Source organism: Eretmochelys imbricata, chromosome 3 (assembly GCF_965152235.1).
Source record: "Eretmochelys imbricata isolate rEreImb1 chromosome 3, rEreImb1.hap1, whole genome shotgun sequence".
Classification (NCBI taxonomy): Eukaryota; Metazoa; Chordata; order Testudines; family Cheloniidae; genus Eretmochelys; species Eretmochelys imbricata.
The window spans coordinates 122490326-122513955 of record NC_135574.1 but is presented as its reverse complement, the minus strand read 5'-3'; the positions used below and the strand labels follow the sequence as shown (position 1 = coordinate 122513955).

Sequence of the window (23630 nt, the reverse complement as noted above, 5' to 3'; positions counted from 1 at the left end):
GCCACAAGTACTCCTTTTTTAAAAAAAAAAAATAATGTAGGGATCATTACCTCTGAAGTTTTACCTCTGAGCAGGCTGAGCTCAACAGTCTGGTTTGGCTTGGCATGGGGGAATCCCAGCCTATAACCACAGTGGGGATCCATCAGGAAAAACTACAACAAAGAACTTTGGATGGAGGAAAAGACTGACCTTGAAGGACAGGAGAGGGTGACACAGACTGCTGAGGAGCAGACTGAATCCCCAAGTCATCAGAGATTGGGATGTTGGGAGTAAGATAGTCCTACTTAAACCTTAGATAAAACAGACATGTGTGTAGATCTCTTATTTTGTTAAAAACCCCTTTTTCTTTTTATGTCATGTTTCTACTGTTCAGATAAAATAAAAGCTTGTTTTGAAAATACTTTTTTGTTTCACTGTGTTCACGATTGGTCACAGCTCCAGAAGGGTAGACTGCAGCCACCACCCCGCGTAAGTCACCTGAGAAATTACAGGTGACACGAAGGGTGCTATCCCTTTTCTCATAACGTGTTCAACTGTGTGAAGTTTAAGCAGAGTGTTCCTTCCTTCCTGGTTATTTAATTAATGTTACATATTACATATTTAGGTAACATTTCTGTACCTGAATATGTGTGTGTGTGCATATATATACATTGATTCGAAAGAGATTAATTTTCTATCTTATTCCAAGCATTGAGTTATTTCAAAACACCTACTGTTCCATAGGTTAAAACAATGCATGTTCAAAACTGCCATTATTACTAGGTTAATTTGTATCTATCTTATCTTATCCAATCTATCTTATTCCAAGCATTGAATTATTTCAAAACACCTACTGTTCCATAGGTTAAAACAATGCATGTTCAAATCTGCCATTATTACTAGGTTACTTGCTTTTGAAAAAGTAACATAGATTTTATTTTAAATTACGTATTTTTTTCTAAACATGAATGTTTCCTTCCACCAGGAGTTGGGGTCTGACTGAGTATTAAAAGAGGTGTCAAAAAGAGCATTTGCTTATAATAAAGCTTTAGAGAAGTAAAACAAAGAAACAAAAAAAAACAAAACTAGACACTCTGTGTCTTCTCTCAAGTGCTGATAAGCCCATCAGATCTGAACAAATAAAGTTGAAAAGCATTAACAGAAACACAGGAAATGAAAGCGCACTTCTTAAACAACATGCAATTTAGAATGTACAGTATGATCACTATGTAATTGACAAAAAGTTAATATTTAAAAAAATAAATATTCAGAAAATGAGGAGGTAAGTGCACAGTATAATCAGTTTACAAAGCTTAAGATAGCAGCTTAAAACTTCAAAACAAACAAGAGAATGCAATGAAAATATGAAAAGCTTTATTTTCCAGCAAGGTTTCCCACTGAGAAGAATTCTGCATGTGCTTGTTTTCATTATTCACTATTGTATCTGCTAGTGATCTGCAATATTTTAGGATATTTGCAGAAGGAAACAGGACCAGCAGTGTTACTGTAGTATCATCTCTGCATCACGTATTTTTACCCACACATAAGTATACATCCAAATACACAAATTAGCTGGGCAAAATGACTTGCCAGTGAACTTCCAAGAATTAGGTTGTATAGTTCTCCTTTCACACAGACACACCCATCCTCCACAAAATTTATGTGATATGTCCAAGGAATTAAACTTTTTAAAAGAAAAAAATATTATGTGATAGGCTCTAAGGCATCAATAGGACCACCGGGGCTCTTCTGTTGACTCACCCAAGGTACAGTTCACAGTTGCCAAAAACAGGTAATAAGATCTAGGGTAATTACTGTAATTACTGTTGTTAGTCAAGTCCAGTTAGCTCCAACCAGGATATTAATGGAGTGAGGCTGCTGTATTGCTTTACAAGAATCTGGGGGTCTAAAAGGGGTCACGGAGGGAACCTCTAAGAATAGCCAAGCTCAGAGAGGAAGCTTACGCTGAGGCTTAGGTTATTATTTTTGAGTTACCAATAAAGCCAAAGGCTAGGGAGTAGGTGAGTTTGGACACTAACTCTGGGTCTGTCAAGGATGAAATAGAGGTTCATATTAGTTACAAAGTAAAACTTGAAAATTCAGATCCATCTGTTCAAAAACTGGCTCCATAAATTGTATGTGCATTCTTTGGGAGATCATCCAACCTGCACTTGTGTGAACTAACATATATTCGTATGTGTAAAATGGGTAAATGCAAGTTTCCATTTGCACGCATGGATGCTCATTCTGTGCATTCAAACGCAGGTTAGTTTTGAAAAGATGGCTCTGAAAATTATGTATTGTGTAATGTTACTTTAAGAAGCAGATGCCATTTGTCTTTCATATGGAAGACGCCCGAGGGAGCAGATAAGTACATTTATTGTGGGATGCAGCATTGACCTTCTGGACACATTAGAACCTAGAGAGCTAGAACCTGGGACCATAGAGGTGTTGTGTTACTGATACCACCATGTTGCCACAGGAGGCTTAAACTTGGCTTCCATGGGAGGACCCTGAGAGGCTGGGCTATGCAGGAGGTACCAGCCACCAAGATTTGAGTGGTGGTCCCTCACAGCCCATGGATTGGCTGGTACCTGCTTGTGATAGGCCGTAGAATCTGGTTTCTGACTCTAGTTTGTCCTTGACTTTGGTATTAGATTGATGTCTCTAACCTGACCCTGCCTGCCTCCTGACACCTGAATCTTGGTTTGCTTTCTGGCCTGTTTTGGACTCTGACCTCACCTGACCCTGCCTGCCTCCAGATACCTGATTCTTAGTCTGCCCAGTGGCCCGTTTTGGACTCTGACCTCCTGGTATCTGACTTGGATTGACTCCTGCTCTGACCACTAGGTCTGACTGCCCACATCTCAGTCATGGCAGTATGTGCTGTGTGGTGCACACTTCAGGGCACCTGGGGGCCTCTTGCTTAAGTTCTAGTTTTTGCTAGTTGGGTCCTGTGTCATTTGCAGAGTTGTCAACTCATGTTATTTTCATGAGCGCTCTAATTTTTTTATTTTTTTTAAATGTCTCAGAGTTCCATAATGAATTTTTGGCTTTCCAAGCAATTGCTACCATCTTTTATTGTTCTCCATGGGACTGAACCACACTGCCCTGAGTGGAGATGGCCACCGCTGGGCTATATGGCTTGGAAACTAGACAGGAACCTGTGAGGAAATAGGGGGATGTGGAGTACAGTACGGGGACTGCAGGGAAGGACGTAGGGTTTGCACCATCCATGATTTGCCTTGAGGTTTGTGTTGAATTAACCCACATCTCAAAGCAAAACTCATTTTACTTCAGAGTATGATATTTGCCTGATTTTGACTATCTCTGAAATGGCCCTAGGTGTCTCTGAAGCGTAGCAACTTCCCATGAAGTTGGTCTGAAAGTGGGTATAATGAAACCTGAAGCCAGATTACTTTTATGTGGATTTCAGATTGTTGCAAGAATTTCACACAGCTGTGTCCCCCACATACAAAGCAGGTTCAAGTGGAAATGGATTAGTAATGTCACCTGTGAGAAAAAGTTCAAATAAAAATAGTAGGCCACATCCTAAAGACCTTACTTAGATTTTACTCAATAAATCATATGGACTTAAGTGGTAGTTTGACCAAGAAGGGACTTCAGGATCTGGCTGATAGCCATTATGACTGTTTCCTGAATAACCAGACATGCACGTCAGAATAATTGACCTGTATTATATGTGAAGCACAAACGGTATGATTAATGCTGAACAGGACAGAAACAAAAGATGATTCTCTTCATCTCCTTACGAAGATCCTCAACTTACAGTTTAAATAGAAAGACAATACAAAATGCAATGGAATATACAGAGGAGGATTCTGTTTAGTACATCGTTCTCTCTGCATTTGTATATCAGATAGTAAAGGGAGAGGCCAGTGACAGTATTTTTGTTGATGGATAACATATGAGGAAGTCAGCTTTGAAGAGGAATTAGAAAAAAGAGGTGATGTTGCACTGGGATGAGGAGAGAGTTCCAGGCAAAGAACATAAATAAGCAGCCTCTTGCATTCATGTCTGCATTAATATTTTTGGCTGGTGAAAGCTCTATAATTAAATGAACTCAATCAAGACACCACCAAACATTTTTACCTAGACTGCACATTACAGATTTGTTCTTGCAGTACATGGATTTGCTTGCTTCTACCTGAAAATGACCTTCCCTGTACAGCGGGGAAAATACATTTTCATTTCTCACTGTATTTTGTAGTTTTAAATTTGTACACCTTGAGTGTATGTGTCGTTTTTTTTCCCCATTCTGGATAAAAATACCTCACTGGCAAGACCAAAGCACAGCAGCTACACAGAGTTCCATCTGGCAAGATTGTGCAGTATGCCATTCAATTTTAGAAATGAAATAAAGCCAGCACTGAACAGTCAGGGAAACTGAAGAGCAAAGGGAAAAAAACAGATAGCTTGTCACTTTTTATTATTTTTATTAAGCAAAACAACAGGAGTTTCCAAAACCATTTTTATGAAAGTAAATGTTATATTTCCACAAATCTACTGAGTTTAGTCCAGCTTTTATCAAAAGACTAGTGTATTGGTTTAAAACCTGCTTTTATCAAAGGTCTGGCTGCTGAAGAAGGCTATTACATGAATTAAAGGAAAGTTTCCAAGAAAATACTTGTGCTTTTGATTTAGGTATATATTGAAACCCTTCTGCCCATCACCCGTACAGTGAGCCAAAAATTATAGGATCAGGGCCTTAGGTTGTAACTGCCTACTTGTGAGGATTAAACCACTAGTGGCTGCACAGGGGATGCACAAAGTCAGCACATTTTGTTTATGCAAATATGTTTAAAATTTACTGTCACAGGATGGGCTGGCCCTTTAAGGGAGTTGATTTTAGCCCCACCTGTGACTAATCAGCTGCCCTCCAGATGGTGAGCTAAAAGACCAACAAGCAGCTCAGTTGTATGTCGAAGCTCTAGAAAGGTTCCTGTAGAAGACATGGGGTTTGGGAAAGAATATGGAAAGGGGCTTGGTATACCAGTCTAGACGAAAAATCTGACTGGGGATACCCAGCTGTGTAGGCAGTGGCAGAGGCCTTGTCTGGGATGGAAGAACCCGGTTTACCTGTCTAGGTTGATGCTGAAGTGTATTTGTGTTTGAACAATGAAAACAGCCATCAGAAAAGGGAATGAAATATTGACAGTGTGGTGGGAGCTTCATTGACATGGCTGGTGAATTGGCCCACCTTCACTGACTGGTGAATTGCCCCCCCCCCCTTTGAGAGTGGGGAAAATGAGGTAGAGGAAAGGTCTGACGCTGGGTTTGGGGAGATCCTGTTATACGCAGATTGTATAAAAGTTACCAGAAGTAATAGAGAGGTACACGTAGTGAATGACCTGGCTGTAAAAGTGAAATAAAGCATCCCTATCTGAGGCCACTTGTTAATTTCAAATGGGGAAATCCCACCTCCAACTGGTATTAAAAGGATTCTGGCCAAAATTCCGATATTCAACTTTTGGAAACATTTTCTGGAAACTTCTCTGAAGCCAAATAGCAAAGGAGTGCAACTCTATAATACTTGCAATGTGGCTAGTTCAGCCATTTCTTACCGTTTCTTCATGGCCAGTTCTGAGCTTTGACCAGGAAAGATCTGGCTGGAGAATATCACTAGAAAGGAACAGAATGATGTTGATTACTTCCAAAGCCACTTGGAAATATTATAATGGTGACCACTGCAAATAGCTTAAAACTGTCATCCATGTAACTCAAGGTACTAACAGTCATCTTTCAATATATGGGACCAGATCAAATGCTTACTGACATCAATGAAAAGCCTCCCATTGATTTCAGAGGGCTGTGGTGTAAAGTCCATGACTTTCAGTATGGACATGAGGTAACTGTGAAGTTATATGGAGATATTCAAACTTGCACTATTATTAGTATTCTTTTCAAGGGAGTTACTTATATTTACTAGATCACTATTGTGACAGAAACAGGAACATACAGGAGGGAGCCCACTTGCTAGTGAGTTCAGATGCGTGTAGCTAGGAGGCTTCTGTGCCACCTCATATCCCCTCTTGCTTCAGTTCCATTCGTTTCTCCCCACACCCATGTGTCTGATATAATCACAAAGGAATCCATCAAGCTTTTCCAGGTAATTGAAAGCTTCATTGAAATGAAGATTGCCAATTTTTTGTCTTTATCAGTACCTGAACACCATGCTGCATACATAAGTATTCACTGTGGTTCTAATTACAAATCATGTCTCATTTATTTAAGGAGATATTTAAGATTGCGCTTTCTGGACACATTAGAACCTAGAGAGCTAGAACCTCCCCACTGTATTTTCCACTGAATGCATCCAATGAAGTGAGCTGTAGCTCACGAAAGCTTATGCTCAAATAAATTGGTTAGTCTCTAAGGTGCCACAAGTACTCCTTTTCTTTTTGCGAATACAGACTAACACGGCTGCTACTCTGAAACCTGTCAAATTGGATTGTTTACCCCAGTGATGACTGATTTTTAACTATTTCCTCTAAGGAAATCAGCACAATTTTTGGTGACATTATGACTCTGAAAACAGAGTTGTGATGACTTTAGGACATCTTATATTGCCTTATAATTAATAATCTTTCTTTTATGCTGTATTCTCTAATTCTTAAAAGAATATGAAGAAAAGTCTTTAAACCTTGAAGTCTTTAAACCATGATTTGAGGACTTCAATAGCTCAGACATAGGTGAGAGGTTTATTGCAGGAGTGGGTGGGTGAGAATCGGTGGCCTGCATTGTGCAGGAGGTCAGACTAGATGATCATAATGATCCCTTCCAATATCTATGAATCTATGAAAATAAAACAGTTGAAACAGGCCCACATTCAAGGGCAAGGCTTAACCCATGTCCAAAGTTAAGTATGTAAACCACCAGCATTAGTAGGGTGGCATGTGCCTGCCTCTGCTGGGAACACTGGAAACCCATAGTATCCCTAACAGCTCTTGGGACACTTAATTGATTTCTCTATGATTTACTTCTGTTTTTGCTAAAATTCTTGTTCATAGTTTGACTTCTGATTAATTTAAAAAATGCTTAAAGCTAGACTTATTTTCTGCTCTATGCTCCAGGGACCATTTTAGCCTTCCTACCTCTTGGCACCTTAGTTTGAATGGACTTACTTATCCTTGCTAAAATTCCTGCTTCTTTTGTCTCTTGCATTGCTTTACTGTTCCTAGCTATGTATTCTGGACCTTGCAGATGCCTATGTATGGTTAGACATACATGCCCAGCCACTAGATACATCTCAGGTTTCTGACAGCAGAACCGTACCAGTGTTGTTATTTAAGCTTGTCTCAGTACCATATGTGTTTTGTGACATTTTTAGCAGTTCTACAAAGAATAGAAGCAGTGTAGTTTTTTCCCACTTGTGTGACTGGCTGACCAAGAACAGCACACTGGAAGAAATCCCACCATTTCTCCATGTTATCACTGAAGGGCTTTAGTCACTAGCTTGCTTCTCAGAGTGAATTGGAGTACATAGATGCCGTATTGGACATGCTTCAAAGCCTTCCTAACTCATAGTAGGATCTAAAATATTGTGGAACTAGCCAAGAGGATGTTTTGATTGGCTTGGTGACCATCAGAGTATTTATGGTGGCCTGGTCATGCCCTTAGCAAGTCCCAACCAGAGGTAACATCATCAATTATCACAAGCAATAGAGATTTTTGTTCTATATCTGGGTGATAGGCAACTTCTGAGATGCTCCAGCTTGGTGATGGTCCAAAACCAATATACAGTTAGAAGAGCATTCCCATATTCCTCTGAGGCAAAATGGCACAATCATGGATGCATTCTGTGTAGGGTGGGGAAGCACTTGCAGAAGGGCTTCATTATCAAGATATTTGGTGTCTCCAAAAGTTATCCTGCTACATAAATATTCTGGGGACTCCAGTTGGCCTGGTTGGAAGTGGACTTTGAGAGCCCTCATATCTCATAAAGTGGTCCTGATTCAAAAGAACAATCAGGCCACCAGTTTTACATAAACAAAGGATATAAAGGATCTTGATTCTTAATCCTGCAGTGGCAAGACTAGGCAATGTCTCGCAAGACATTCCTAGATGCCTTTTGCCTGTCAGGAAAGGGAAATTTTATCAGAGCAGGCTATGTGGTTATAGAGTTTGACAAGCGGTGACCAGATCAGAGGATGACAGATCTTTCTTCTGTGGGGAGCATCCCATATTGTCTGCCACTCCTCTGAACACCAGGACCCCTTTGTTCTGTTGAAGGCACCTGATAAGGATTGCACTGGTGATGGCTTCACCAGTCACTTCATTCATTTTGGGGCAGTAGGAAGGATAGAATTTCATGATGGCTTCTCCCTCCTTCATTATGCTAGCAAAGGCCCTAATTAAACCCAACAGAGAGACATTTCATGAACTTTATGGCCCCCACATTGGCTAAGGCAAATATGGTTTCCAGTCCTGATGGAATTGGTGGTGATCTTACCACATTAGATCATAAGGAAACAAGGGATCTCTTTACACCTAGTCAGGGTTCCTTTTCCCTGTCAGTGTGGTTCCTGAAAGGGTAGTCATCCTAGCAGCATTGAAGCAGGTTGTGAGATAAACATACCAACACGTGGGAAAGGATTTATTTGGCTGCATTTCAGTGTTTCATGAATGAAAGTAGACTAGTTTTTCAGTATCCCATAGTCATTTTCTGGGGCCTCATTAAGAAGTCACCAGTGTTTGGGGAAATTCATGTGGTTCTGAGTAACATGATGAAAGCTCCTTTTGAACCACGGAGAGATCACATTTCTAAGGTCATTGTCCTGGTGGCAGTGATTTCAGCTTGCAGAATGTGTGAGCATCAAGCACCTATTGTAGGGCAGACCCATATCATCTTCCAAATTGGTGACAGCCAAAAAGACATAGCCGTGGCAGTCCTGCCAGTCATGTATATGGAGCATAGACCAAGAACTTATGGAACTGCACATTCTCTGAAAAGAAGAATTGCAAACACAAGTACAACTAGTTTTCTCTTTTAAAAAAATCACAATTTTATAAAACCACGAAATGAACTAGCGGTTAACTTTAATTTTTTTATTTTTGTGTGTTATGCACATTTTCAGTATCAGAACTAACACTTAAAATGGGACTTCAGTTTTTTAATTGGTAATTGCTGTATCTGCAGAGTCAAGCTGAGTTCCAATGTTATAAAATATTAATGGAAAACTTCATAAAAACCTATAGAGCATGATTGAACGAGGGGAGAGGAGTTTGTAAGCTTGATGCTGCAGCAATTTTAGTGATTGCTGGCTCAGTGCCATAATTACAATTCTGTATTAATACCACTTCAGAGCTGGTGTTGTGCAGAAATCAGATTCCTTTCTTGTTTTCCCCTTTTCTCCCCTTGAAAAGGGGAACCATTGGAATATATTCTGAGTCAAAGATGTTTGCTAAGATTCATGCTAGCACTTCCTAGAATAGATATGGTTAATGCTAAACTGTTGTAGTGTGATGTACAGTATGCTCACTTTAGGCCTGTGTACCTTTTTAATTCTGGCTCCTCTTGCCCCATTCCTGGTGGTGTTGGTCACTACACAAGCCTAATAAGTTGACTACGAGAATATGTGATTGGAATCAATCCATCTGCCTAAAATAGTTGTTGGGTTGCTGAAAGTCTCCATTTAACTCCCTTACCAAAGCTCAGAGCATCCTCCTGTAATGCTCTCAGACTCCAGCAGTCTTGCTATAGGAAAGACAATCCAAATGTTGTTCTGCATCTCTGCACAGGTGTTTTGCGTAACTGCTCCAGCTAGATCTATTCTAAACATGTTTCTTGTGTGTTAACCCCCCCCCCCCACAAAATTAAGTTTATTATTCATAAATGAGAAAATTGATCATACTGAGTAGAAGTAAAAATCAGGTTGAGACGTACTCTGTGCAAGGTTTAACCTATACAATAAATCTGCAATAATCATCAAATCAGGTCTCTAAGATTCCCTTCTTTTCTTATTGTGACATTAAGTCATACTTATTTATGGTGAGCTACACTACGAATGGTTTGCACTTTACTATCAATAATACATCTCTCTGTCTAACTGTATGCCTAGCATATAGAGCAGATGGAAGATATGATTCCTGCCCCATGTAGTTTATAAGGTAAATTTAACTTGATATAACAAGCAGGACACAAGACAGTTGGGAGTGTGGAAATGGAGTAGGGAGTAGAATCAGTGACACTGCAAGATTACTTTACTCCGTGAGGGCTAGTGTACAGCATTATGTGTGGTGTTTGATGACTTAGTTAATTTCACATGAGACCTACTGATGCTATGAATAGTAAGGATGGATTTGAATAAGGAAAGGGGGTAATGGCCTTGTGGATCCACTCAGAACGAGCATTCTAAGCAGCAGGGCTGATGTAGAAGAACGTGTGAAGTCATTTACAGGAAAAGCAGATTAACTGTGTACCAAAGCGGCATTGTTAGCAGAGCCAAAAGGTAGGAAATGGTGATGCAAAAATAGATCTGGGGCTCAATCTCCCTCTATGCTGAGGTTATACTTTGTGCACCTGAAAGTGGGGAGCCAAAGGAAGGCAACTCTAATGACTATGATTATCTTGATGACCTCCTGCAGCAGCAAACTGCAGGTTGTGACTACTTGATACATGAAATATTTGTGCTGCATTTCAGTTTTGTTGATTATCTTGCTGTTCCCATGTTAAGGAGATGCAAAAAGGAAAGACTGACCAGTTTTCAGAACACCTTTCATCTTTTTCAATACACATTGTTTTATTTCTTTGCATCCTAGCTAAAATTCAGCCCAGGTTAGTAGTGTGTTCAAGTCATTTAGTCACCCTAGGCAAACAAGTTGGGGGTCTCAGTGTGGTTACTAGTGGATAGATGTCCAGATTTTCAAAACTGTGTCACATTTCGCGCTGAGACCCTCAGCAGAAATAACAAGTATTGAATGGGCAAGCAGATTGACTTCCCTTTTATTCTTAAAGGTGCCACGTGCAACTCAAAGCACATTGATAGAGCACTGTGGCGAGACATGCACTATTGCTGCTTGTATTGTACCTGCTGAAAGGATAAGTAGAGGACTTCATTTAATTTACAGAACTATATTTATCCAGCAACTTTCACAAGGTCTAAATTCCGCTGAAAATCCTGTTATCTGTTGTGTCCTTCTGTGGTCATTTATTTTCCCTCAGAGAAGCGTAATGAAAATTCTTAGGGGGTAATGTAAGTGAAGAGGATATTAAGGACATCCCTGTTGCCCTCTGGAAGAGCATTTTGTGTTCCTGTAGGTTTGGACACTCATCAGAGATGTTTTTTTTTTTAATATTATTAAGTGCTCACTGGAAAAGGTCTTTTTTTCAATAATGTAAGTGTTCTCTGGAGTCATCTTTTTTCTTTTGGAAGATTCAACTTTTTTCTTGTAGAGCCCTGTGAGTAATTAAGGTTTGGGAACTCGTTGCGCCAGTGTTCTTAGGCAATTCATGAATGTGAATAACATGGAATTGGTTTCAAATAACATACAACCGTATACATGCTCTTTATTATTCTGAAGGGCATGCAAAAATATAATAAATATGGTTTACTTTAAATTATTACACCTAATATTTTCTGAGGTAGCTCAGTGTGTAATCCAAAGCTACTTGAATGTCATGTTACTAAAAGAAAAAATGGAGATGAGCATAGATACTTGTGAATTGTTTTGGCTAGCAAGCAAAGCAGATAATTCTCTCCTCTTCCTGCTGCCCCACCCTACTGGCACTAGTAAATAAGATTCACTCCATAAGTTGCAGGTAAATAAATAGCATGAAGATCATCAGACTGATGGCAAGAAGTTAATTCTCAAGAATTTACCATTATCATATTATGAATTAATCCAATAGATGAATCACCCATGACTTCTCATCTTTCAGTTCTCATGTCATTGTATGACTCATGCTGAAAGATTTCCTCTTCACTAAGGTAATGGAAAATTCATGTTTGGTAGCCTGACACTTTAAGCACTTAAATATGTTTTCAATGTGTTATTGGTGAGTAAAATTAAAATCATAAGAACAGCCATCCTGGGTCAGACCAAAGGTCCATCTAGACCAGTATCCTATCTTCCAAAAGTGGTCAATGCCAGGTGCCCCAGAGGGAATGAACAGAACAGGTAATCATCAAGTGATCCATCCCCTGTCCCCATTCCCAGCTTCTGGCAAACAGAAGCTAAGGATACCATCCCTGCCCATCCTGGCTAATAGTCATTGATGGACCTATCCTCCATGAACTTATCTAGTTTTTTTTTGAACCCTGTTACAGTCATGGCCTTCACAACATAGAATCATAGAATCATAGAATATCAGGGTTGGAAGGGACCCCTGAAGGTCATCTAGTCCAACCCCCTGCTCGAAGCAGGACCAATTCCCAGTTAAATCATCCCAGCCAGGGCTTTGCCACATCCTCTGGCAAAGGGCTCCATGGGCTGACAATTAAACAAACAATTAAAAACTGGGAAGTAAATGTTTCTGGAGATTTCAACCATTGGGAACAATCCTACAAAGCTTTAACATTTATACAAGAGTACTTAACATACTACTAACTATTTAGAAGGGAGATTTTCAAAGGCCCAGGGGAAATCAAGCGTTCAACTTCCACTGAAAGTCAATGGGATTTGGATACCTAACTTTCCTTTGTACCTTTGAAATTTTTCCCATTAATCATCTCTCTCTCTCCCTCTTTCACCCCTCCCGCCCCGGGTGAGATAGGTAAGCTCCTCTTTGCAAACAGAGAAACAAAGGGAGAACAGTTAAGCGCTGCCTCAGAATCAGGAGTCGAATGCAGTAGATCTTTATTCTTGGCCTCCTGCCTAGGTTTAGACTATGTTGCCATTAATGCTGTTGAGCTACCCTTCCTAGGATCCGGAGGTCACACAGGCTGCTTAGCTGCAGGCAGCCAACTTAGAGGGAGTTTCAGGTAGCACAAGTGCCATCAATGGCAGCTTGGGTGCTATAGCTTTTAAAAATAGAAGACAGTGTCTTTGTGAACCCCTGGAACAGTAGCTTCCCTCTCCAGCATTGAGTGTAGCCTCAGACTCAGTTTTCCTCTCACTGTCTCCCTCTTACTGGTTACTTAGTTTCACCTTCTGGCCAAATCAAAAAGCCTTCCCCTTCTTCCACTGGGTTAAATAAGAGTCCAACAAGCAGAACTACAAATGTCTGTTCCATTTTCTGGATCACAGTCCTCTCTCCAGGGCCTGTGAGACCACCTCTCCTTGCTTGCAGGGGTTCAAAAAGTCCATACCACTATGGGTGTTGGACTTTAAGGGTAGGCACCAGGAATAACACTCTTGCTAGTATCCCAAAGACCAGACCAGGGTGGCTTTAAGAGGGAGACTGCAAATAACTTATGATTTTTAGGAGGCTAAAAAATTACATTTAAAGAAGATATACTCTAGCTCAACTACAGCTGTGGGACTTGAGGCAGAAATTAATTTATGGAAGTCCTGTGACCTGTTACGCAAGAGGACAGAATAGCTGATCACAAGGGACTCTTCTGGCCTTTTAAATCTATGATTCCGTTAATTTAAAAAAAGAAAAGGAGTACTTGTGGCACCTTAGAGACTAACCAATTTATTTGAGCATGAGCTTTCGTGAGCTACAGCTCACTTCATCAGATGTATACCGTGGAAACTGCAGCAGACTTTATATATACACAGAGAATATGAAACAATACCTCCTCCCACCCCACTGTCCTGCTGGTAATAGCTTATCTAAAGTAATCATCAGGTTAGGCCATTTCCAGCACAAATCCAGGTTTTCTCACCCTCCACCCCCCCACACAAATTCACTCTCCTGCTGGTGATAGCCCATCCAAAGTGACAACTCTTTACACAATGTGCATGATAATGAAGTTAGGCCATTTCCTGCACAAATCCAGGTTCTCTCACTCCCTCACCCCCCTCCAAAAACCACCCCCATACACACACAGACTCACTCTCCTGCTGGTAATAGCTCGTCCAAACTGACCACTCTCCAAGTTTAAATCCAAGTTAAACCAGAACATCTGGGGGGAGGGGGGGGTAGGAAAAAACAAGAGGAAATAGGCTACCTTGCATAATGACTTAGCCACTCCCAGTCTCTATTTAAGCCTAAATTAATAGTATCCAATTTGCAAATGAATTCCAATTCAGCAGTTTCTCGCTGGAGTCTGGATTTGAAGTTTTTTTGTTTTAAGATAGCGACCTTCATGTCTGTGATTGCGTGACCAGAGAGATTGAAGTGTTCTCCGACTGGTTTATGAATGTTATAATTCTTGACATCTGATTTGTGTCCATTTATTCTTTTACGTAGAGACTGTCCAGTTTGACCAATGTACATGGCAGAGGGGCATTGCTGGCACATGATGGCATAAATCACATTGGTGGATGTGCAGGTGAACGAGCCTCTGATAGTGTGGCTGATGTTATTAGGCCCTGTGATGGTGTCCCCTGAATAGATATGTGGGCACAATTGGCAACGGGCTTTGTTGCAAGGATAAGTTCCTGGGTTAGTGGTTCTGTTGTGTGGTATGTGGTTGTTGGTGAGTATTTGCTTCAGGTTGCGGGGCTGTCTGTAGGCAAGGACTGGCCTGTCTCCCAAGATTTGTGAGAGTGTTGGGTCATCCTTTAGGATAGGTTGTAGATCCTTAATAATGCGTTGGAGGGGTTTTAGTTGGGGGCTGAAGGTGACGGCTAGTGGCGTTCTGTTATTTTCTTTGTTAGGCCTGTCCTGTAGTAGGTAACTTCTGGGAACTCTTCTGGCCCTATCAATCTGTTTCTTTACTTCCGCAGGTGGGTATTGTAGTTGTAAGAAAGCTTGACAGAGATCTTGTAGGTGTTTGTCTCTGTCTGAGGGGTTGGAGCAAATGCGGTTGTATCGCAGAGCTTGGCTGTAGACGATGGATCGTGTGGTGTGGTCAGGGTGAAAGCTGGAGGCATGCAGGTAGGAATAGCGGTCAGTAGGTTTCCGGTATAGGGTGGTGTTTATGTGACCATTGTTTATTAGCACTGTAGTGTCCAGGAAGTGGATCTCTTGTGTGTACTGGACCAGGCTGAGGTTGATGGTGGGATGGAAATTGTTGAAATCATGGTGGAATTCCTCAAGGGCTTCTTTTCCATGGGTCCAGATGATGAAGATGTCATCAATATAGCGCAAGTAGAGTAGGGGCTTTAGGGGATGAGAGCTGAGGAAGCGTTGTTCTAAATCAGCCATAAAAATGTTGGCATATTGTGGGGCCATGCGGGTACCCATAGCAGTGCCGCTGATCTGAAGGTGTACATTGTCCCCAAATGTGAAATAGTTATGGGTAAGGACAAAGTCACAAAGTCACCGCTATTCCTACCTGCATGCCTCCAGCTTTCACCCTGACCACACCACACGATCCATCGTCTACAGCCAAGCTCTGCGATACAACCGCATTTGCTCCAACCCCTCAGACAGAGACAAACACCTACAAGATCTCTGTCAAGCTTTCTTACAACTACAATACCCACCTGCGGAAGTAAAGAAACAGATTGATAGGGCCAGAAGAGTTCCCAGAAGTTACCTACTACAGGACAGGCCTAACAAAGAAAATAACAGAACGCCACTAGCCGTCACCTTCAGCCCCCAACTAAAACCCCTCCAACGCATTATTAAGGATCTACAACCTATCCTAAAGGATGACCCAACACTCTCACAAATCTTGGGAGACAGGCCAGTCCTTGCCTACAGACAGCCCCGCAACCTGAAGCAAATACTCACCAACAACCACATACCACACAACAGAACCACTAACCCAGGAACTTATCCTTGCAACAAAGCCCGTTGCCAATTGTGCCCACATATCTATTCAGGGGACACCATCACAGGGCCTAATAACATCAGCCACACTATCAGAGGCTCATTCACCTGCACATCCACCAATGTGATTTATGCCATCATGTGCCAGCAATGCCCCTCTGCCATGTACATTGGTCAAACTGGACAGTCTCTACGTAAAAGAATAAATGGACACAAATCAGATGTCAAGAATTATAACATTCATAAACCAGTCGGAGAACACTTCAATCTCTCTGGTCACACAATCACAGACATGAAGGTCGCTATCTTAAAACAAAAAAACTTCAAATCCAGACTCCAGCGAGAAACTGCTGAATTGGAATTCATTTGCAAATTGGATACTATTAATTTAGGCTTAAATAGAGACTGGGAGTGGCTAAGTCATTATGCAAGGTAGCCTATTTCCTCTTGTTTTTTCCTACCCCCCCCTCCCCCCAGATGTTCTGGTTTAACTTGGATTTAAACTTGGAGAGTGGTCAGTTTGGACGAGCTATTACCAGCAGGAGAGTGAGTCTGTGTGTGTATGGGGGTGGTTTTTGGAGGGGGGTGAGGGAGCGAGAGAACCTGGATTTGTGCAGGAAATGGCCTAACTTCATTATCATGCACATTGTGTAAAGAGTTGTCACTTTGGATGGGCTATCACCAGCAGGAGAGTGAATTTGTGTGGGGGGGTGGAGGGTGAGAAAACCTGGATTTGTGCTGGAAATGGCCTAACCTGACGATTACTTTAGATAAGCTATTACCAGCAGGACAGTGGGGTGGGAGGAGGTATTGTTTCATATTCTCTGTGTATATATAAAGTCTGCTGCAGTTTCCACGGTATACATCTGATGAAGTGAGCTGTAGCTCACGAAAGCTCATGCTCAAATAAATTGGTTAGTCTCTAAGGTGCCACAAGTACTCCTTTTCTTTTTGCGAATACAGACTAACACGGCTGTTACTCTGAAATCTGTTAATTTAATTATCAGTTTGTTTGTTTGTTTTAAAATACTTCAGTCTCGTTCTGGATTTCAGTGCAAACCGTTTTCTTTACTTTCTTTCCAACAGGTGCAGCTAGTTACAACAGTTTTTATGTTTTCTGCAAAAGTTTCTGCCAAACTGTGAAGCCTGGGAAACTGCGGGTCCGTTGCAGTATGTGTAAAGAAGGGACGCTGACTCTGACAAGGGTAAGCAAGAGAATTCAAGTTTTTAAAGAGGTAAAAATTATGTATTGAGAAGTAATATAAACATATTAACCGCTGTTTATAGCTTTGAAGATGAAATAAAGATTTGTAAACATTTTATTTATCCTTCCACTTCCCCCCTTTTTTTTTGCTCAGTTCATTCAGGGAAAACTTTTCAAACTTGAGCTCTGATCTTGCAAAGACTTGAGCAGTTGCTTAATTTTATGCACGATGGGAAATCCAGTGGACATATTACATCTGGGTTCCACGATACTCTGAGCATTAGGTGCTGAGACCTGGATCCACAAAGGACTTTTAGGCATCTAGAATATCACTGGAAAAAAACTGCGATTCACAAACCCTGAGTTAGGCACCTAGGATCCCTAAACAATGAATGAGGAGCGATTCTCAGAAAGCCGGGAAGGTTCCATGGGATTTTACAAAGGTCCAGAACATTCTAGGAGGTTAGTGAAAAATGAATCCACATACAGAATACCTGAAACATTTTACTTGGAACATTCTATTTTCCCTTTTCTCGCTAACAACAAAACCAGCACCCCGAACCCGGCGCTCCCCAGCCGGTCGCCTAGGTTGCCTGACCCTAAATCTTCTCTGGTTTCGTGTGACAGATACCTGTTTACCTATAAACAGCTCCCTTGTGTGGCTCTGTATTGATGGCTCAATTGCCAATAAATATACGAGGTGTTGTTACTAGTTCTTTGGATCGATCTGCTGGTTAGGTCAGCCCACTGTGCCAGCATCTGTAGCCTCACATCTTCAATCAAGAATTTGTTAAATATTTACCAGAGTTCCAAGCAGTCAGTTCCCGGACAGACCAGGAGGAAGAAGGTGGAATCCGAGGGGATTACTACCACCCAGAAGGAAGGATAAGGCGGTAACCTGCTAACACCAGCTGCCATATATAAAAGGAGGAAGAATTAAGTAGTGGATATTATGCGTGAATGGAGATTTAGGTGGTAACTGTATACTTCTGATTTTACCCCCCCCCCGCCCCCCGCCAAAATGTTGAGCACTTATATTGGACTTGGGTTGCATCCTGAAAAAGGAAGGATGTTGGTTGAATAAGTATATCTCCAAAAAGGGGATGACTTAGAGGACTTTTTGCTTATACACTGGGGAGTGAGAGCGTTTCTTACACTGCCTGAAGTCTTATCACCTGAGGTTGCTATAAAAGTGGTTTCATTTTTTTTCAGAAGAACTGAGCACCCACAGCTCCCATAGATTTCAGGGGGCTTTGTGTGCTGTTTGGCATCTTTGGAAATCAAGCTACTTTTATTAGGTGTCTACATTTGGCCTTAACTTTGGTTCACAGAGAGCGATAAGTTTTGCTTTTCATTTTTTTTCAATGGCTTCTGAGTGTTTATGTCCAATGCTTCAGGGAGATCATTTTAAATGAAAAAAGTCTATCGTCATTGAAATAATAAAGTGTGATAAACATTGCCAAATTGTTATTCAAAAACTTACTGTCTTTTAGGCAAAACTTTAATGTTATGCTTAAGTCATTTGAGGGTCCCTTTAACTTATTATCAAGGCTTTGAAGAAACATATTGAGGTATTCCAGCTGAACAATTGTAAATGTATCTGAATTAGTCAATTCTAATGATATGTGGCATTGTAAACTGAAGAGTCCCACAGAACCTTTGAGAAAGATTGCTCTTTTTTGTACTTAGAGAAATTAATTAGTGGTACTTTCTTAAGGGCTTTTCTCTCTAAAGAGAGAGAGGGGCATGGACTAAGGTCTCCTGACTCTAATCTCTGTTCCAGCAGTGATTCCCTCTATGGCTCTGTGCAAGTCACTTTAGTCAAGATTTTCAAAAGTATTTTCTAATTTTGACTGTTTCAGGTTCTGGGGGCCCCGCATTAAACACCTGGGTCAAAATTTTCAGTCTTGTATGTCCAAAGTTAGACACCTGTATCCATATTTAGGTACCTAGATAAGAGGCCTGACTTTTTCTGAGGTGCTGTGCATTTGCAGATCCCATTGACTTCATTAGAGGTTGTGTGTTCAGCACCTCTTAAAATCAGGTTCTTTTGCCATTAACCTTTCTGCCTGAGTTTCTCAGGCTTGTAAAATGAGGATAATTCTGGCCCGTCTCAGAGGGCTGTTTGAAAGGCTTTGAACACAAATCAGGATAAACTTGTTTCTCTTTGACTTTCATCTTAATGATTATTCTTAAATACCAAGGCATGCAGAAAAGAACAATGTGGCTCCACCAAGCAGCCCAAACTTTTCAGGTTCCTTCCAGAGTTCAGGTACATCACCTTATGAGAGATGAATGAGCTGCAAGAGAACCAAGAAGTTAGATTCCACTTCACAGACATTTTACTCGGCCATCTTTTTTACCAAAGCCACATTTTAATGTTTAATCAATAATGGTTTCAATCAAATCTGCATTAAAATAACTTGAATCAAAATTGTCTTTGCCTCATATTTATAATTTTGGTTCATATTCAAATTTATATTGTCAGTTAGATGTCAAAGCTACTGAAGGAAAATGCTGTTTTTAATAGCAGAAAATGAAGGGAATTGTTAAAGAACTTTCGCATTCACCTTTGCATTGCTAACACAGAACACACCTTAGGTTCTTGTCCATGCTCACTGACTTTACAGAGCATGTTTTTATTTTGCTGCTTCAGAGACTTAAGCAATAAAGTCCTGAGAGAGGATTGCATTTACAGATTCAAACAGACCTTGCATTAGCTTCCTTATGCTCATTATTCTGAGGGCTTGTCTCTGCAGGTCTTCCTGTTTCTTCATCTAGTTTTCTCTTAGCTCACAGATGCTCTGTCTTGTATTCTGGGGAGTTGGAATTAATGAGAGCCATCTGATATGCCAGGGCGAGTCATCAGAATAGCTCAGCATTTCCACATAGAATCCTAAAATCTGACAATCTATCACAATACCCTTGCTTCTTCTGGCCTCATCTCCTCCCCCACTCTTCAAACGTCTCCCTTCTGTTTCCAATCCTTTTTTCCCTTTATGCCTTTTTCCACATCCTTCTGTCTTTCTCTGCTCTTTTCCATTGCTTCATCCATCCTAGTTGGTGCCAGCTTCAGGGCTTTGAGTGCTGCAGCCTCTAGTGATGTAAATCTTTCAAAACTCAACCCACTTATTATAAGTTACTGGAGTTTGTTGCTTCAGAGGAGACATTCCATTATTGTGTTGCTGACACAGCATAAACATGGTGCCAGAAATAAAACTGAGACTCTAATCATCCTGCGAGTAGTAGAAGTTTTACCAGTGGGGTTCCGGGGGCATTGCCCCACAAAATGTTTTTGGACACTCTCCTTATTCTTGCTTCTACTTACTATCTTGAACCCAGTAACATTTAAACTGAGTCAAATTTTTGAAATTCTAACATCATGGGTTTGAAGTTCTCAGATGCTTAGTCTTAACTTTGTCAAAGTCTAACTGAACTTCCACATATTTGAGATTCTCTCATCACACTTTTCTTATTTGGAAAGGTACTAAGCATTGCTCTTAATTTTGGTAATTGAAAAAAAAGACTGAGTCTCTTCCCCCCAACTCTGTCCCCCATAATTCCTCACAACCCTACTGTAAAGACCTTAGTATAAAAAGCTCTAACATGGCAGATCTCTCAACAAACTTCTTTTATCTCACTGTTTGGAATCTACTTGGACTATGTTATTTTGGCATCTATGGGGTAAATAATATAAGGCAGTGGTCTCCAAACTTTTTTGATTGCGCACCCCTATCAGTAAAAAAATTTTGAGCATGCACCCCCAATATATGAATATTTATTTATGTATAATTATATACATGTACTCCTGTACTAATATATTATGTACATTATAAAACATACACAAAAATAGAAATTAAAAAAGGATGAGATAAGGATGAAATAAACAATATTTTTAAAATATTTTTTATTTTATTTATTAACAGTACAAAAAACCTTTTTGCTCTCACTAAAAAAAATTACTAATAATATTTTTAGTGACAGCAATGTGATTGAATATACTTCATTATTTTTGAAAATCTTGGTTTAACACTTTGTGATACAGCGATTCGAAGGTCTGGTTCTAAGTTCAGTTTATTTCACATCTTGGTTTTAATAGCTGTCATAGTTGAAAAAGATGCCTCACAAAGATACATAGATTGAAATGGAAGAAGTGTATCGTTGGCTTACTAAATCATGATACTCATTTTTCAATCCCATCCACCAATTATGCAAAGGTTTTTTGTTGAAATTCGGCTAGTAAATTTCCGTCTTCCCTGATGTCAATCAGTTGTTCTTGCAAACTAATCGGAAGTTTTTATATTTTTAACAAATGGATTCAAAACCCACTGAAACTCTTCGTTTGGAAGATTTTTAAACAGGTTAGGAAATTCTGTTTCCAAGTTTTTTAAGTGTGCAGATATGAGAGTTTTTATAGGTGACACACTTACATCGTTTTTGGCAACAAAATCACATAACGATGGAAACATTTCCAAACATCCGTTTTCAAAATGCTCTCTCCATAGCACAAGTTTCTTTCAAAAAGCAGTTGCTTTCTCACTCATTGTTAAAACGTCACCTTTACCTTGAAGGGACAGATTAAGTGTGTTTATTTTTTCGAAAATATCTGCTAGGTAGCATACTACTGACAGTCACTTGTCATCACAGAAAAAGTCAGCAAATTTAGAACACTTGTCTTTTTGTAAAAGAAAAATGTGTAACTCATCTTTAAGTTAAACAACTCTTTTAAGCACTTTGCCACGAGATAACCAGCGAACCTCTGTGTGGTACAAAAGATTTTCATGGTCACTCCCCATCTCATTACAAAGTACTGTAAAGATTCTACTATTTAAAGGTCTTGTTTTTATAAAATTAACCACATGGATGACATCCTGTAGCACTTTGTGCACTTCCGGCTCCAACTTCTTTGCTGCAATAGCTTGCCTATGAATGGTGCAGTTTGAATGAATTTCACGTGTCGTGCTATCTCGGTAACCTTACCCTGGAATCCTTTCTTTATTCCAGTCAAAGCAGCTGCTCCATCAGGGGTTACACTTACACAGCTTTTCCATAAAATATTGTTTTTATTAAAGAAGTCATTTACTGTTGAGAATATATCTTCTCTGGTACATCTTTCCCTAGTGGCTCACAAAAAAGTAGTTCTTTGTGTATTTCATTATTTTGAAACAGAATCTAGCAAATACCGTAAGCTGAGACATGTTAGAGACATCTGTACTTTCATCCAACTGTATAGCAAACCTCCCACACTGCGTAATTTGTTCTAATACTTGTTTCTTCAAATCTTCAGCAGTGTCTTCTATGTGTCTTCCAACAGTATTTGCTGACAAAGGAATGCATTTTAGTTTGTCGCCATATTGTTTTCCATGTATTATTTCATCCATTTTTACCACGGCAGGAAGAACAAGTGTTTCCCCAATGGTATGTGGCTTTTTGTCTTTCGCTATTAAGTAAGAAACCTCAAAAGAGGCTTCTAAACATTTATCATTAAGTTTAGTGAAATTTTGTAAAGTACTGGATTGAGTATCACATGACTTTAAACATCGCTGAAAAAATTGTAGAGGTTTGTCCTCATGTTCTGGATGCTTAGTTTTTAAATGTCTTGCTAGTCGTGATGGCTTCATACTATCATTAGATAATATCTCAAGGCACAATATACACTTAGGGTGAGGTTCATCGTTAACGATAGTGGATGTAAATCCATATTTCAAATAGTCTTCTTGATAATTTCTAATTTTTTTGGCCGACTTCTTGTCAGATCTGATTAGATCGTCATTGTTTTTACCTCGTAATGTGGGTGACGAAGAGCTCATACTAGGAGTAGGAGAACTGTTAGCTCTGCCATTTTCTTGTTGTTCGCTTGTGTTCGCATTATTAGTATTATCTTCAATCCGTGGTTTCTTTGCAGGAATCTTTTTAAGCCACTTGTCCATTTTGTGAGGGTTAGTTTACTTAAAACTAGATAATACAATCTGTAACTTAACCGGGCACACGCAAACTGCAATACGTTGCAATACGCTGAAAGCGAACGAACAAGTGAGGGCGCTACTGTCAACCCCTCCACATTGTGGAACTCCCATTCTTCCCTCAGGATACCTCGCAGGGCCGGCTCCAGGCACCAGCATAGGAAGCACGTGCCTGGGGCGGCACACTATAAGGGGCAACATTCCGGCCAATCTTAGGGCAGCACTCCTCCGGCCGCCCTTTTTTTTTTTTTTTCCCCTCTCTCTCTGGCGGTGCTCCTCCTGCTGCGCAGCCCTTTTTTTCTCCCCCACCCTCTGGCGGTGCTTCTCCTGCCGTGCCCCCCAGTGGATCGCTTTGTGCACCCCCTGGGGTGCATGCACCCCACTTTGGAGACCATTGCTCTATACAACAATACCCAAGAGGCACCAATACAGACCTCAACAATATCAGTACCAACAGCAGTATTACAGGAAGCCTTTCTACCCATCCAGGCAACCAGGGTTCTGGAAAAGGGAACATAAATCACAAAGAACGAAGTGCTCTAACTCCAGCATTACTCAAGCAGCTTGTCTTCATTCAGTTATAAGGAAAAGCAGCCCATTTGATTTCTGCTTCAAGGACAGCCATACAATCAGCAATCTTCTTAGTTTCCCCCACCCCTCACCATCTGGGGACAGATTGTCCCATTTCCTCAGA

General features: G+C 40.5%; 1 protein-coding gene across 6 annotated transcripts in view; it reads left to right on the top strand.

Moving 5' to 3' along the window:
- Positions 1 to 23630, top strand: part of PRKN (parkin RBR E3 ubiquitin protein ligase) — a 1248399-nt gene that overhangs the window by 479912 nt on the left and 744857 nt on the right. For all 6 annotated transcript variants that reach the window (XM_077813311.1, XM_077813307.1, XM_077813309.1 and 3 more), the window contains one exon: positions 16856 to 16974. In XM_077813311.1, coding sequence (XP_077669437.1) covers positions 16856 to 16974 — 119 coding nt within the window. The remainder of the gene's footprint in view (positions 1 to 16855; positions 16975 to 23630) is intronic.